The sequence below is a fragment of the Thunnus maccoyii genome, chromosome 4 (genome assembly GCF_910596095.1).
Source record: "Thunnus maccoyii chromosome 4, fThuMac1.1, whole genome shotgun sequence".
In the NCBI taxonomy this organism is placed as follows: domain Eukaryota; kingdom Metazoa; phylum Chordata; class Actinopteri; order Scombriformes; family Scombridae; genus Thunnus; species Thunnus maccoyii.
This window is the reverse complement of record NC_056536.1, coordinates 24,703,745-24,719,925: the sequence shown is the minus strand read 5'-3', so window position 1 is coordinate 24,719,925 and position 16,181 is coordinate 24,703,745. Positions and strand designations below refer to the sequence as shown.

The 16,181-nt window shown below is 38.0% G+C and overlaps 1 protein-coding gene across 5 annotated transcripts in view; it reads left to right on the top strand.

Moving 5' to 3' along the window:
- Positions 1-5,819: 5,819 nt before the first annotated feature.
- Positions 5,820-16,181, top strand: part of mitfb (melanocyte inducing transcription factor b) — a 30,302-nt gene continuing 19,940 nt past the window's right edge. For all 5 annotated transcript variants that reach the window (XM_042409881.1, XM_042409879.1, XM_042409883.1 and 2 more), the window contains exon 1: positions 5,820-6,028. In XM_042409881.1, coding sequence (XP_042265815.1) covers positions 5,925-6,028 — 104 coding nt within the window. In that variant the 5' untranslated portion in view covers positions 5,820-5,924. The remainder of the gene's footprint in view (positions 6,029-16,181) is intronic.

The window sequence follows — 16,181 nt, the reverse complement described above, 5'->3', positions numbered from 1 at the left end:
ACTCAGTGCCCATAATAATGAAGTGTGGTGGCTTGAAGGTTGTGTGTGTGTGTGTGTGTGTGTGTGTGTGTGTGCTGCATCCCTCACTTCCCTTTAAACTGCTTTGTAGGTGCCTTGTAGAGGGTCAACAGACAGATTTACGTGATTATGTTTCATTTTATATACCATAATAGCCTACATGTACATATTGTCTCATCACAGACCTTATAGAAAATTATTTGTTCCCTCTTTATTCTGATCAAATGTGACTTTATCACACTATATGGATTTTTTATCATCTCCAATATTCTTATCACATGCAAATGGAAACAATGTGTACATAGTGAGTTTAAAGAAGCCTTATTGTATCCTGACATCAGCTTATTGTTTATTTGGATACCCATTAGTTGTTACCATGGCAACTGCTACTCTATTTGGGGTCCATATTAAAGATACACAGTGTAATCAACAAATATTTATGTCTTCACTGCATGCAATCAGACTGTTAAAATACCATCATTACATTTAATGAAATCACATCAAAACCAAACATACTGTGTGATGTACAAACAAATAGAAAAAAATGGCAGCAAAACATAGAAATAGTAACAAATTTAAATTTATTTGCAGATCCTTGCAATGCAAGTAATTTATTTACTTGTTTATTTGCAGAATTATGATTTGATTTGTACACAAGGACATTCATTTATTATAAAAACACTTTACCTACATATACTCAGCTATATGTAACACTTATGCAGAAGAGGTAGGAATGAGCTAAAAGTTTACACAAAGACCTCATAAAAACTCAGCTAAAGATAATTAGTACCAGAATTACAATAAATAAAAAATAACGAGGGGTGGAAAGGCTACTACCAAATATTAAAGAAAAGAGTTAAAGCTATTTTGCTTATGACATCTGACATTTATCAAATAACCAATTTACCTGTATCTGAAAACATTGCTTCCTTGATTTTTGAAATATAAAGTATTTCAGACCATGTGAATGTATAAGGAGCTTCTTTTTTTTTCATTGCATTTGTCATTAGTTTAATGTCACCTCTCATCACCTGCCTTATTTTACAACTGTGAGTACCTCCAGAAAATAATACACCTCAGTACTGTATCCTCACAGTATTTTACACCCTCCTTTATTTACTATCACATTTGTCTTTTAAGTCAGTAAATAGATTCCCAGTAATGTTAATCCAGTTAACAAGTTTTTGTGTATGTTTTAATCTGTTTTAGTGTACTGTATTTGCACTAAGGACTTTTTTCCTTCACATATATATTGACCTGTGGCAGTAAAACACAAGCTAAGTAATTAAAAAAGAACATGAGCTGCTAAAGAGGATGTGTCTCACGTGTGGGAAAACTGAAGAGACACAGGAAATGATAACACTGTGGGAAGATTAACAACAGCTGCAAGCAAAGATTGTTAACTGATGAACACTGAGACTGAAGTTTGCTTTCTGCACATTCAAAGGAGCTTAACCTGTAGAGCATGTTGTAGGTCAGAGTCAACATATAGCACAGAAAAGTTTACATTTTGTTCAGTTGGTGGCTTTAACACTGAAAACCAAAAACTGTCTAAATCAGTTGTTTTTAAATGTCACCGTTGGCCTCGCATTAATAAATATGCAGAGCAAATATAAATACCAGTTTGGTGGCAGTTGTTACGCAGCCAGTGCCAACTATTATGTTTATGTCCCTTTACACATCAGTTAACATCTTTCCAACACCTGCAATACAAAAGACACGGTACTGCTGAACCAGACTATTAGTGTGAGTTTCACATGTGATATTCTCTCCTGCTCAGGACAGTGCTCCTGAAATATTCATTACTGTCTTTACTGGTACTCAGGTGGTAATTTTCCAAAGAACCCAGCACAGTAGCCTTGCTAAAGTCCTCAAAACAACAATAAATTTTGAGCTAGTATGTCTGACAACTGATAAATTAAGGCACTGCACTGCTGCTACTGTATGTCCTCGTAGTACACTAAATAGCCTGTCAGCAGACTGAGGCCTCCCCACCCACCCCCACCCCCCTTTGCTCTTGGATTTCTGACATCAGACATGAATAAGTATCTCATTAAGATCCCCCAAAACCATCTGTCCAGTGAGTCTCCTCCTTACAGGAAAAATGCTCTCATAAACAAAAGAGTAGGATTCCCTCATTGCCCTCGTTACCCTCATTAGGAGTTTAATTCTACCGTCAATGGCAAGCTCTACTTTGAATACATTTAGGGAATTGGGATAAGAACTGACATATAAAACTCATAGCAGATTTAGCAATAATATATGTCAAACTTACATTGCAGGTTGCTTTTCAGTTGCACAGTATTAAATCTGCAGTATATTGTTGTCCACGTGGTGAGAATTTTTTGTATCTGCTTTGCAACTAATAAATCCACAGTTTTCAGAAAAGGAAATGAATACAAAGAAAGTACTCTCCGAATCATCGTCAAATCGTCTTAAAAGTCGTTTTGCACGATTAAAAATGCAATATCTGCTTCATAACTACTGCAAGCAAGCTAACTATGCAATTTGAGATGCTTTCAAGCCCCCTTTTAAGCATAGTCAAATGTAGGTTGGCAGACACTTTATGCAAATCCACTGCACATGTAACAACAACAGAAACTGAAAGAGCTGAAATCATAAACGACAAAATAAAGTAGAATAACTTGAAATAGAAAACTACAAACTACAGAAATAGTTTGAATAAAACTGATGCAAATATTAGGTACATAGCTTAGTAAATAATTTTAGTAAATGCAAAAATAATCTCATGCACATGACCAGGAAGTTTGTGAAACATCTTTAAACAAATTTCTGTAAGCAAACACGAGGAAACAACAGTTCAGCCTTTACTGTAACATTTTAAAACAGCAACAACAAAGGAGCCATTTTGAGCTATGATGCCCATCAGACTTGTATGAATGAGTCTGGTTTTAGAGATACACGTTTTGAGTCAAATTATAACTAAGTTTTTGCAAGATCATTGATTACAATTTGTGGTTTAACATCCCTTCTACCTTGAAGGTAAGATATACTTTAAGTCCCCTGCATGTAGCATTTATGAGTAAACTAATAAATAGTTTATACCACATTATAATTCAGTTGTAAGCAAATATAAGTGTTATTGTCAGAAACTGCTCCTTCTGTAGTCATCCGTAACTGGAAGCTGGCGTATAAACAGAATGACAATATACTATTATCTGCCTATAACTATATTATAGTGTGTTATAAACCATTTATAACATGTTTGAATACTGCTTATAAATACCAAATAGGGGAAATAAAATAAAATGTTACCGAATTTCACTATTCCCAAGAACAACATACAGAAGAAATGAGAGTGTAACACAGCAGTATTCACTTCAAGTAGTATACAGACCATTTTATTTTCTGTTTGGCAATGAGCTCATAACGGGTAATGGTCAGTGGGCTTGCCTCTTGACCGTTTTTCAGTTCCCTGGCAGGACAAACTGATCAGTGGCTGACAGTCAACACTGATGTCCTGGAACACCCGGACACCTTTGGCTCATATTCCAGGATCTTGTTTTGACTCCAGCATTCAGGAAGTGCTTGGTGGCAAACAGTCGCAAGTCACTGATCACCGACTGACAGCATGAAAGAACTGTGAGTGAAAACAAGTAAAGACTGTCTCCTCGCACCTGAGCATAGACGTTTCTCTGCTATTGTTTCTCTACATTTCAGTTCATGCTCGGTGTTATTAGCCAGTAGTGTTTACACTGCCTGTCACTTTTCATTAAATCTACACAACACTGTGTAAACGATGATGGTGTGCCTCTATATAATTATTAGTATTATTATTGTTGTCCATGTGTTCAGTTATCTCATGGCACACGGCCAGTATATCGCTGGGCATATGCTGTCTGACATTTGTGTGTTGCAGCCTTCATGCACATGTTGCACTGGCAGACTGCTGCATATAAGGCAGGGGTGAAGTTAAATTATAGGCTGTATGCACAGGCAACGTGATCTGGTTTTCTGCATTGCCCTGACAGTGCGATTTGGCTGTCATGGGTATATGTTTAGATCAGTAATCCCCTGTTCAGAATATATCTACAGGACGAAGACTCGTTTCATTTTGTTTCAGAAAAAACAGCATATTAGCTCTTGTGTTGTATTTTCTAAAATCAGGTTGATCTTTGATATTCCTTTCTTCAAAGATAAAACAGTATCAAATATTTATACAGTATAGTATACCCACTTGAGGAATTACAAAGGGCATTGTAGTCTACTCTACAAACTCTGGGGGCCTCGCTCAGCTGGAGGCCCGGGGTAATCAGCGCCCCTATTCATCCCACAACAGCACCCAGAATAATATGTGTTGTCTAGTCTATTGTGTGCTTGGCGCTGTCCTCTCTGACTGATCAGGAAGCCCTGCAGGTTCCGCATCATGTCTCCTATTCTGACTGTAACTACGTCTCTGAGCCACTGTGACAAAGATAAAAAAAAGTGTACAAATATTGGCAAATTCTGATTCAGTGTCTTATTAAGTCTGTCTTGAAATGATCATCATGCCTGTTAAGGTTTTATTTTCAGGTTTTTACGTCTGTGCTTTCCAGCAGAAGCACATTTGCATGATATTTGCATTGGTAAAATGCAGACTTAAACCAGTTCAGCAGGATGAGGCGAATGCAAATATTGAACTTGAATTTCCATTTTGTAATAGAGGGTGCCCCCCGTAGGCTCACAACTCCGGCTTTCCTAGCTATACACTGCCCCCAAGTGGTTGATAGGAGTCCACTGAGCAGATCAAACTTGGTGAGCAGAGCACAGTCTGTGCTGAGGGGACGAAAAGCAAAGTCAGGTCAGACTGTCTGCACAGGAGGGAAACAGAGACATGAGGGTCGACAGAGTCTCCAGGTTTGTCATAATTTGAGTGCAATAACTGCATGATTTACAAATTACAGATTGACCTGTAAGAGAAGTGCAAGGTTTATAGATTATTAACAATACAACGAGTGCTGTTCAGGAGTGATTTTGTGATTGATTTTTGTGTGTGTATGTGTTGTGGTGGTGCAAAAGTGGACATCTGGTGTTTGAATCTCTGAGTGAGTAAAGCGACCTGCCAGTAAAACCCTTCACACAGATGCATGTATGTCCTAATGGAAATCCCTTTTATGATTGCACATGACATCATCAGTGGATGATTCGGCGTGTAGCGGTTTTTCAAGGTCACTCTACATGTATTATGCTCTGGGACTTTGACACCCTGAGCATAATAATTATACTTGACCATGTATTGATTTTGTCTTCTCATGCAAAAATCAGTGCTTTCCCAATCTAAAACAGTTTATATGAGAGTCACGTGTGCTGCATTTTTGTTTGTTATTTTGCACGGAAATATAGTGGAAGATAATTCACATGAACTCAGATTATTGCACCGATTTACATGCTGACATTAATATTTTTATATACGTGGCTCGTTGTGGTATAGTCAGGTGTAATGTGACGTTGTTGTCTCTTGAGACTGCAGGTTGCAGATTTACAGCCTTTTTATAACTCAAAATCAGTGTTTACATTTATCCAATAAAGTAAATTGTTGCGCTAAACAGCTGTTCGCATGAATTAATAATTATTATAGAAGGATATTAAACTTTATGACACTGAAGTTTCACTGTGTGAGCAAATAAGGCTGTGTAAAATCCCCCTAGGATGTTGCAGCCAATGAAAACCATGCTGACATTGACAGACGCGGTGCATCTTGGTAGTTGTAGTCGGGGCGTCGCGTGCAGCCCGTTAGCGACGCTGTGCCCGCTGCTGTTGAGGACTACAAAGCTCCGGGTCCTGGACAGAGGCGGCTCGCGTTGACAGCGGTTGGTACTGAGCGAAGTACGGCGGCACAAAATCCGTCAGTCTGTATTTTTTTTTCTTTAGGTGTTTAACGTTTTTAAAAGTTGACATCTGCAAGTATGCAGTCCGAATCGGGAATAGTTCCCGACTTCGAGGTTGGAGAGGAGTTTCAAGAGGAACCTAAAACGTATTACGAATTGAAGAGTCAACCCTTGAAAAACAGGTCAGTTCTGCTACTGTAGTGTGGACAGTTATTTCCCACGCTGAAGCGGTTTTGGTGTTTAGGTGGTAATTAGGCTGCGGGCTTGCTGAGTGTTATCCGGAGTCCAGCGGATATATATATGAAGGCTTCTTCAGTGATGTTACAGCAGCTGTGTCCCGCCGCTGAGCTCTGCAGTAGGATTCAATTTGCCTCCCATTCCTTATGTTTTTTCTGCTGGCATGAAGTTATGCAACACTTGGGTGTTGTCTTGTCAACATCAACTTCAAATATTAGCCTGCAGAGGAGCAGACAGGTCAGAGTTTGATGCGATGCAGCTTCATCCTCACTCGTGTTGATGATTTTGACAAGCTGCTAAAGTAGATGGATGGACTGGTTTTTATTTGGATTTTCCTGTTAAGGTTTTTCTTATGATCTTATAAATGTCTCAGCATTGCAGCATGCATAGGGAAGTCATCAATAGGATAACAATAACTGGTTTGTCAAATTATATTGTATTACAGTTTTAGTTTAGTAGTCAAATACCTAAAAGCCTGCTATAGTTGAAATGACACAAATGCTTCTTGTAGTGGAGGGTTTCTGAAATTTATTGCAAAAAGTTAACAGTTTAATACTCAAGTCAGTTTGATTTGCATAGCCTGATATCACAAATCACTAATTTGCCTCAGGGGGCTTTGCAGTCTGTACAGCAATACAACATCCTCTGTCCTTAGACCCTCGATTCAAATAAGAAAAAACTCCCTAAAAAAACACTTTAATGGGGGGAAAACATGGAAGAAACCTCAGGAAGAGCAACAGAGGAGGGATCAGATGTGCAATACTGTAGATGTTGTGTGTACAGAATAGAACACAAATGACAGAATACAGCATTGAACAGGGTAACAAAATATGTGATGAAGAGGATGCCAAGCAGCTTCCAGGTGCCACTAGAACATAATAGAACAGTAGCCATGCTCAGTATTATCTGGTTAAAAGCTGTTTGCATCAGTAAAATGTACCTGAAGAGAGCTCTGAGATAGAATCAAGTATCGGCCTTGCTGAATATTAAATTAGGAGCTGACAAAGTGAAACCGCAGTAGATTCTGCATGTAATCTTTGGAAAAAAAAAGTACTCCAAACCCTGCCAGAGCAAACCTTGTTCACAGAATAAATGTGGCAAAAGTTAACAGTTCCTGTGGCGTCTCAGGACATGAACAAAAAAACACAAACCCTCTGCAGCACTGACTTATTAGAAAGCTATTTTCAGCTTTGGCACATTGATGCCTCTCCAAACAATCAACGTTGAGCTGAGTCAGGTCTATGTGGTCTGATTTGACCTTTCACCCTTTTCCTGGGAGAACTGTGCACAGTGGGTGTGCTTTCTGATATGTCTGTTTGCATCTACAGTAACTCTCAGCGAGGAAGCGAATAAATGTGTTTCTCAAAATGTCGAAGCGTTCCTTTAAGGAAATGAAAGAGCGTATGAACTTATGTCTGGAATGATCTTAAAACTTAATGGTCGTGACGCATTTTTTTGACTTTTTATCTCTAGTTTTATTTTGAAGTTATTACAAAAAAACATTATTCTCTGCTCGGGGCAATCTTAAAACATAATGAAACACTTCAGCTGTGATATAACTGGGAAATTGTGAAACTGTGCCTGTGTGGTTTTGATAATGACGATGATGTCGAGGATAATGATGATGACGACAATACATCTATTAACAGAATGCTGTCTGGTTATCTGTATTTTGTTCCTACTCTCGTCTGGAGGTAGTAATACATGGCCTCATTGTAAGGCTGAGACATAGAGAGGACAGTACACCACTGTGTTGAGACAGAGCTCTTATTGCAGACGTTGTGGTAGACTCCCGTTATTTTATTTCCCCTTCTGGATCTTCACATTTTGTTGTCGACCTTTCGGTTTTCATCTCCTTTTTTCTCTGAATTCAGTCAAAACAGCAGCTCAGGGAGAAGAACTGTAATCTCAGACAGTCCTAACCTTTAACCCAGTTCTGCATTTTTAAACTAATTTCTTCATTAGTGAAATGTCATTACACTGTTACACATACATGGGCTGAATCTGAGCAGTGTTGAGCTGCTGCTTGCAGTGCAGTAGTGGCACTCAGGCCCAGTATAACTGAAGTACCAGCACTGGTTTTGGAGAATTACAGATTATTTCATTTATTATCATTTCTTTTGGAATATGGGAAGTTCTCTAAACAGTTGTTTCGATTGAAGGTATCCCACTTCCTCTTCCTACCACATGAGAATGACCAAGCATAAATCTATTTATTTATTTATTTATTTATTACAGGGACAATCACTGTAAATGTGCCAATTTGCAACAGTTGTACCTTGACCAGATGTTAGATTAGACATTAAGACGACATGTAAAATGAAACAGAAGAAAGCAGGCGACACATGAAGCAGCTGAACAGGACAGAAGACTAAAAAGAGTAAAGCAGACTCGCTAATAATAGTCACGATGACTGTGTCGTGAGACATTGTTGTGCAAAGTGGATATAATTAGTTGATTGAGTATTGACTTGTGTGATGTGTTGTCACGGCTGCCTGCTCTGTTTCTAAATTTGAAAAAAAAAAAAAAAAAAAAAAAAGACAAAATGTCATCTTTGCTTTCGCAAGATCTTTTTGTTTCCTCGCCGTCTCCGTGTCAGTTTGACAGAGCACTCCGGCTGCCACAGACGATGTGCCAGACTTTGTGCCTAATATAGATGTGAGACAGGCGGTGAAACTAGTCTTCTATGCAGTGTAAATAAGATGTATAAATTTAGCAGTGGATGTGTTATATCTGAAACTGAGAGTTGGGGGGGATCGCTTTTTTTTTTTTTGCACACAAATCACCTACAAATATTTATGCAAACAGTCAAATTGAGGCTTAAAGTCTTAAAAAACTGAAGTTATGATTTCTAATTTATGGGATAACTTTTGACATAGTTTGGTTACACACACTTTTGGACACACTTTCTGGTGTGACTGGTACTGTATATATATTTTCCACCATTCCAGTCTTTCCATAATATCTTTTTTCATTTAATAATACAAAGTTTCAAATGAGCAGAATTTTGATTTAAGTCAAGAAATATTTGATCAAAGAATAAACAAACAAAACTAGAATGTGATCAAACACTGAATGTCAGCTTTCAGTACTCGACAGCGTGCTACAAATAGAGTTTGGTTAAATAACCAGTTATATTTAAATATTGCTGACTCATCTATTACAATATCAAACACTGAAATATCAAAAATATGGCTATTTTATTTTTTTACTGCGCAGTATGTTGCAGATTGGCTACAAGCAAGGTTTGTGTTGGTAAAAAAATCAGGAGTAGAATAGAACATGACGACTGGGTGTTCGAGATGTCAGAAGAAAGATGTCAAAGCGAACAGTCTGTGACCGAAAGCTGAGTCTAAGGAGGACAGAGCAGCCTGTTCCCAATGGGAGTCCCAGACAGAGATGCCAGAGAGGCCGAAGAGTTTCATCCATGATCTAAGACGGACTGAAGGGATAAATGACACAGACAGGTGTTGTGGCCGCCGGCCGGAGTACTACTACTTGATCTGCGGTCATGACCGCTGTGCTGCATCATCGGTGGCTTTTTGAAGCGCATGTCTGTTGCACATTTGCTACTTTGGAAAATCCTCACAAAGTTTGGATTTTTTTTTTTTTCTTTTTTTCTGCTTCATGTGTTTTAATAAAAGTAATCGGTGATCTTTGTCAACCTCTGTTGGTGACCAGTAGGAAATGCAACAACGCTGAAAACATCACCTCCAACACAGCAGGTTACATCCTCAGGCCCCTTAAAAGAAATAACAGTAGCTTTATAATAAATCCTGAAATCACAGAATAATTATATGTAGAAGGAATAAATCTCAAATAATTGTTTGGTCTAAATGTCAGAAAATAGTGAAAAATATCAATCAATAGATGTCTTCAGATTGCTTGTTATGTCCAAAGTCCAAAATCCAAAATATTCAGTTTAGTTTCACATAAAACAAAGAAAAGCAGCCAAACCTCACAAGTGAGAAGCTGAAACCAGTGATTTTTTAGCATTTATAATTGAAAAATGACAACAAACGATTAATTGACTAATTGTTTCAGCTTTAAAAATTCTATGACTATATAAATACCATTAACCATTGCTTTCTGTGAGGAAAGAAAACATTCAGATGCACTTTTTTTTCTTGGTTATTGTATTTAAAATGAGGACTGAGTCATATTTTTCAGCCATGAATCATTACCTTCATGATATGACAATGTGTTGGCCTGTTGTCAGGAAAAACTGCCTTAAGTGCTACAAGAAGAACTGCTTTATGTTTGTACAACTTATTTACATGAACCGGGAAACCTTATGGACTGACTCAACCTTCTGTAGGAATGTGAATGAACTGCTCCTCCTGGCTGTCCTTGGATGCTCTGTTTTCTCCTTCTGAAAGTACAGACAGACAGAGAGGAGAGGAGAGGAGAGGACAGGAGAGGAGAGGAGAGGGGAGGAGGCAGTAGCAGGCCGTCCTCCTGGAAACGAGTGAAGGGAATTATGGAGGGTACAGAACCTAATTACAGAAATAAGACCCGGCAAGTTCAGGTTATCCCAACCAGTCCTTGCTTCTTGGAAATGCCACAGTAAAAAACCTGATTATCTCTTTGGATGCTTTAACAGCTTACCGTGTTTTGTTTTGCTCTGGCGTCAGAAGCTATATGGATCTCTCTCTAGCAGCTGAGTAAATGAGCTCGCACCATTATTTTTATTATCATTATTATTATTATTTGACAGTTATTTGATAGTTTTTGTGAAAAGGTGATCGTTTTATAGGTTCTTGTTGGAGAAAACAGTCTCAAAAGCGGTGGTGAAACATTAAAGTTTCAAATTTCTCAATTAATATCTATAGTTTGATGTGTTAATCAACAGGGTTTATTGTGAATTTCTCAGCTGTTTATGTGTGAATCAATATCTAGTCACATTTTATTTTAAACGCACAATATGTCATTTCTGCCACTAGGGGTCTCTCAATCAAAACAATAATTTGATGATGTGCAGTAGCATGGGATCATGGGAGTTGTTGTCTTCGTTGTTAAACAACCAGCTCCTCTTAGTTAGGATTAAGTGTTTATCGCTCAGGATGTTTTTACTGGGAGATGAATTATCTGCAGAGGTCTTCTCTTCTCCAAAACAAACGTACACAGGGATTAAAACCGGTAAAAATACTGAATAAAGCAGTTTCGCGTAAAAAATCAATGTTTCTCTGACGCTGTTCAGCGGGCACAGGGATGTCCAGGAGGGGCTGCTAGCTGAGCTGCTGCTAACGTTTGCTCAGCTTGTTTCTCTGATAACTTAAGATCCAGATGTCTGATGACTAAAGTCCTTCATCCAGTTAAAAGATATAGCCTAGTTAAAAACAACCAAAATCTTAAAAGTTTATCGTAAAAATGTGGCTTAAAATGGAATAAAATTCCATTTATGGCAGTTTCTGGCGGACAACCACAATGCTGGCGCATTATTTTGTATGTGTACACTCTTTGGTAGACGCCGTTGTGGTGGACAACCACAACGCCGACATATGTATCTTGTGAGAGTATACTCTTTGGTAGAGGGGGTTTTTAGACATTTTAATGTGGAATAGTTACATAATATAGCTTTAAATCCCCTTATTTAGCATTTATAAGGAGTATATAAACATTTAATAAATGGTTTATAAAACACTATAATGTAGTTACAGGCAGATATAAGGACATTTTAAAGTGTTTATTAATGAACAGTGTTTATCAATAATTATAACTTCTGTGAAGACATATTTCATATTATTACAACTGTGTTTTACTATACTGTCATTTATTATCTGTATGGGTGTCCATAGAAAGAGTTAAAGTTGTTAACAGATACATTAATAAACACTTATATTTGCTTATAACTACATTATAGTGTATTACAAACAGTTTGTTAACTGTTTATATATTGATTATAGATGCTGAATAGGGGGACCACATCCTTTACGCTTTATACAGATATACAATTGAAAAATTCACAACATAGTTTATTATGAATTTATCAGTTATATATCTACATACAGTATAAAAGATAGTTGGTTTGATATTATATGTACAGTACATTACACTACACAGGAGCATGTGATGCGAGTAGGGCTGAATAGTTAGAATAGTTGCATTTAGAATAATGCTGATTTTCGTCTAATTGTCTCCACTTTAGATGTTTAATAAGGTTTAATATTGGTTTGACTTGTCAGCTGTGGGATGTTACGATTGCTCTGGTTTATATCGTGACAATAAGCTGTGTTTTGGGTTTTGTTTGGTGATGTTCAGGTGTCAGTTGTTTTTCACACCCACTATTAAGCAGGAACTCTGTATTTAAGTAGTTGTATAGGTAAATACAGAGCTTCTCCCTACAGCTATTTACTAGGTACAACTAGTTCACCTAAATATCTGTGTTTGTACAGTTGTTTTCTTCTCTGCGTGTCTCTCTTTCTCACCTCTTTTTCAAACTGTGTGTCACACTGGGTGCAAAGTCTACAAAACTGATGGCCTCTAGATCTAACTCTTGCATACAAATGTTTCCCATTATCACTGATTTGCTTGCTAGCAAGTAACTCCAGGGAATGAGACCAGCTGCAGCACATTGGGGTGTTGTGATCAGCAGGGGAGCTGAAGTAGGTCAATGTACTGTCATGTAGGGTCATAATCATTCAGCTATATTCCAGCAGAGAGGTGGTGTAGTCTTGCAGGAGGGTCTGATCTACTCTATGAGCAAAGCACCTGCGGTCTGGTCGAGAGAAACGAAAGCAGACGAGATCGTCACAAGCAGCTCGTTTGAAGGAAGGTATTTTTGCAGTGCAGTGTCTGCACCGCTCCCTAATGTGAGATCTCATTTGAGCCTTCTCACCTTTCTTGCACTACATTCCCATTATACTTACAGTATGTGATATTCAAAAGTCATGGTGCTCCCTCACTTCTACCCCCCCCCCCCCCCCCCCCCCCAGTAAAGCAATTACAGAATTTCACTGTATGTCAGAGAAGGTGAAGTGAGCTAAGAGATGAAAAGAGCGCCCTCCTCTGGAAGAATGGTTAAAGACTGATTTGAACATGGAAAAGTGGGCGTGTCATAATGAATCTTAGCTCCATGCCACTAAAAGTTGAGGATTGATTGATGGGTGGATGTCATGATATTATTGGTTTAAACTGGTTGGTTCAAGCCTACGTAGGTGCACATCATATTTTGCTTCATAGGAAGAAAATGTGATAATTAGATGTGATCTAAAAGGGTTTAAAAAAAGGCATTTTTCATTTCATATCAACTTTAATGGTTGTTTCTTGAGTATGCTTTTATTTCTCAGTTATATGCATAGATTCTGAATATATGTGAATCAATAACTGTGCACACAATATGGGGTGTCTGGGGTTTTTTTTGCTTCTCAAGGTTATGTATACTGTGTTTAATATCACCTGTATTACACTAAAAGTGTGCTTGTGTATAGAAAGTGTACTACTGTCAGTTTGCCAGTTATCCTTGCATTTCCCAAATTTCCAGATGCATTTTTGAGTTGATTTAATCTGGTTTGAATAGACTTAATTTGCCCAAAGGTTTCAAGAATTTTCACAACCTGCAGAGAAGGTTTGTAATCCTTAAATCGTAGTTTAAACATTATAATGAGCAAAATGTTGCTGGCCATTAAAACCACGTTCCTGATCTAGAATTTTAAAGGATTATGTTTCTATATGCAGGGTCGGGAAAATTCTTTTACTTCCTAAGCTAAATAAACCATTTAAAAACTCATTAGATTATTAGAAAAATGGATTGCCACAAAGCTGTTTTTTCTTAGCTCATGAAAAGTTGACATTTTTGGAGTTTTCACAGGACAGCAAGTAAAACTTTCTGGTAGGCTGTGCACTCGGTGGTGGTGACACTTGTCTCTAAATGAAACAGTATCTGTGTGGTTTTTAAAGCGGCGTGTTGATGGACAGAGTGTTTCCAGCGGGCACTCGCTCTCTCCTCTGCTCTGCTCGTGCACTGAGTTTTGCTTGGACGGGGCTGGTCCTCTGCCTAGGACTCTGTGTGGCGATTGGAGAGTCCAGGCCGGGCCCCGGAGCCTCCCCCCTCTGACACACTTTCAGCGCTGCACCACCAGCATGACTTTCACTGCTCTCCAAGGGCGGGTGGTGCACCTTCAGGAAAAAACAAACAAATATGGAGGCCGTAGGAGTGCAAGTGTACAGACCCTGCTCATTTGACTGTCTGTGAGTATGGTGCCTCAGCATCTGTGATATTGTTGGCATGCATTAAGGAGTGATTTTGGAATGTACTGGTGTGTGTACATAACTATATGTACAAAGTGAAGAACAGTGTGCACAGAACTGTGTGTTGGAAGTATATACAATCATTAGCAGAGTGCTCCATGTGCTGTTTGTTTTGTGTTGAATAGTTTGGGCTGTTTAACTGGTTAATAATCAGAAATTATGATTAGTTTTTTTGTTGCATAGACTTGTTAATTAGTCTTGATTTATAACTATGAAGTGAGTTTTGTCACTTTGAATAACTTAATAACAAAAAAAAAAAGGTTTTTAACAGTTAAATTGAATGCATTCTTAATGTAATGGTGTTCATTTTTAGATGAGGTTGTTTGTTGCAGCAATATTGTCTATTAGTCAGAGCTATTCTTTGCTCACAAAAAGGTCATTAGGTGTAAGTGGGTGGCAGCTTTTTACCCTCTTCAGTCAGTTACCTGCAGTAGTGGTGCAGTTTGTCTGTTTTATAGATAATGTTCATTCAACAGCTCTGTGTTTTTGCTCTGATTAGATCTCTTAGGTCGCTCAGTTGAACATTGTTGCTTACCTTCTCTTCTCTCTGGATGCAAAGCTACTGCATTTTCCAGGTCGGCTGCTATCTGTCAGTCATTAAAACCTGCATCAAAGCTCTGACTGGTTGACTAATAATGAGTATGATGGAGTAGCATAGTGAGCAGAATCAGAGGAATCATGAGTTGGGTGGGTGGGGCTCTTCAAGACTGTACGGCCATTGTTATTTTTTTTTTTGTTTTTTTTTTTCTTCTTTGAGATACACACAAACATGAGAGGAGGTGCGCACACATACACACACACACACACACACAAGTGAAAAAAGTTAAAAAGGACAAAAGAGCTTTTTATGTGTTTCAGTGGTCTGTTTGGCAAAAAGCCACCAAACAGTCAAAAGGAAAAAAACAGAGAGAGCGAGACGTTGAGCTTTGCTTTGTTGAGAGGCTTCTGGTCATTCATGCACACACACATACACAAACACACATAAATCAAGCTGATAATCAGGAATGTATTAAAGAAAATCATGAGGTGCTACAACTCACAGATCTCTGCTATAAAACCCTTGTCCACTATTTGGAAACATGTTGGGATTAATTTCTTATAATTATTCAAGTGTAAACCTCTTCAACTGCAAACCATTGACGGGGTTGATATTTAAAACTTTGTTGCATTTATTTAAAATTCTTATTAAGACATCAAATACAGCTCAAGCGATACATCGATGGCTGATGCCTGATATTAGATTATCACAGATATATATCAGTATTGATAATGATGATGATGATAAGTACGAAGAGGTTGTAATACAGAAATAGCAAAGATATGTTTAAATCTGCATTAATGGATTTTTTTCTTTTTGGCCACTTGGGGGAAGCTGAAACAAGGCGTGAACACTTTTTAAGTTGATATTGTGAATTTTTGGGAGAAATATGTCTCTTTAGCTGCTAAACGCTCCACTATGTTCACCAGTTAGTCGCCAACTGTGTCTGCCATTTGGTACTGGGCAGATAGTGTACAGTGGGTTTATTAGAGCTTTTAGAGTGACTCAGAACAGTAAACCAATACAAGCTGAGGCATGAGATACTATAAAACTGCAGAGGTGCTGATAATTCTTCGAGGTTCACCACTATGAGCAACCCTTTTCATAAGAATATGAATTAAAGCAGTTTTAAAGGTAATTTAGAAATATTACTCACCATTACATTGTTTCTCCACCAGAGAGCACTGACATGCTCATTTTTTAACTATAAAATCTCCTGCTCAGTGCATGTGTTGCTCACATTTCTTAAAAAAATGTGTGTTCATGTTATAAAATATTGGCCAATATTTTGAGTCAAGTCAATTTTATTT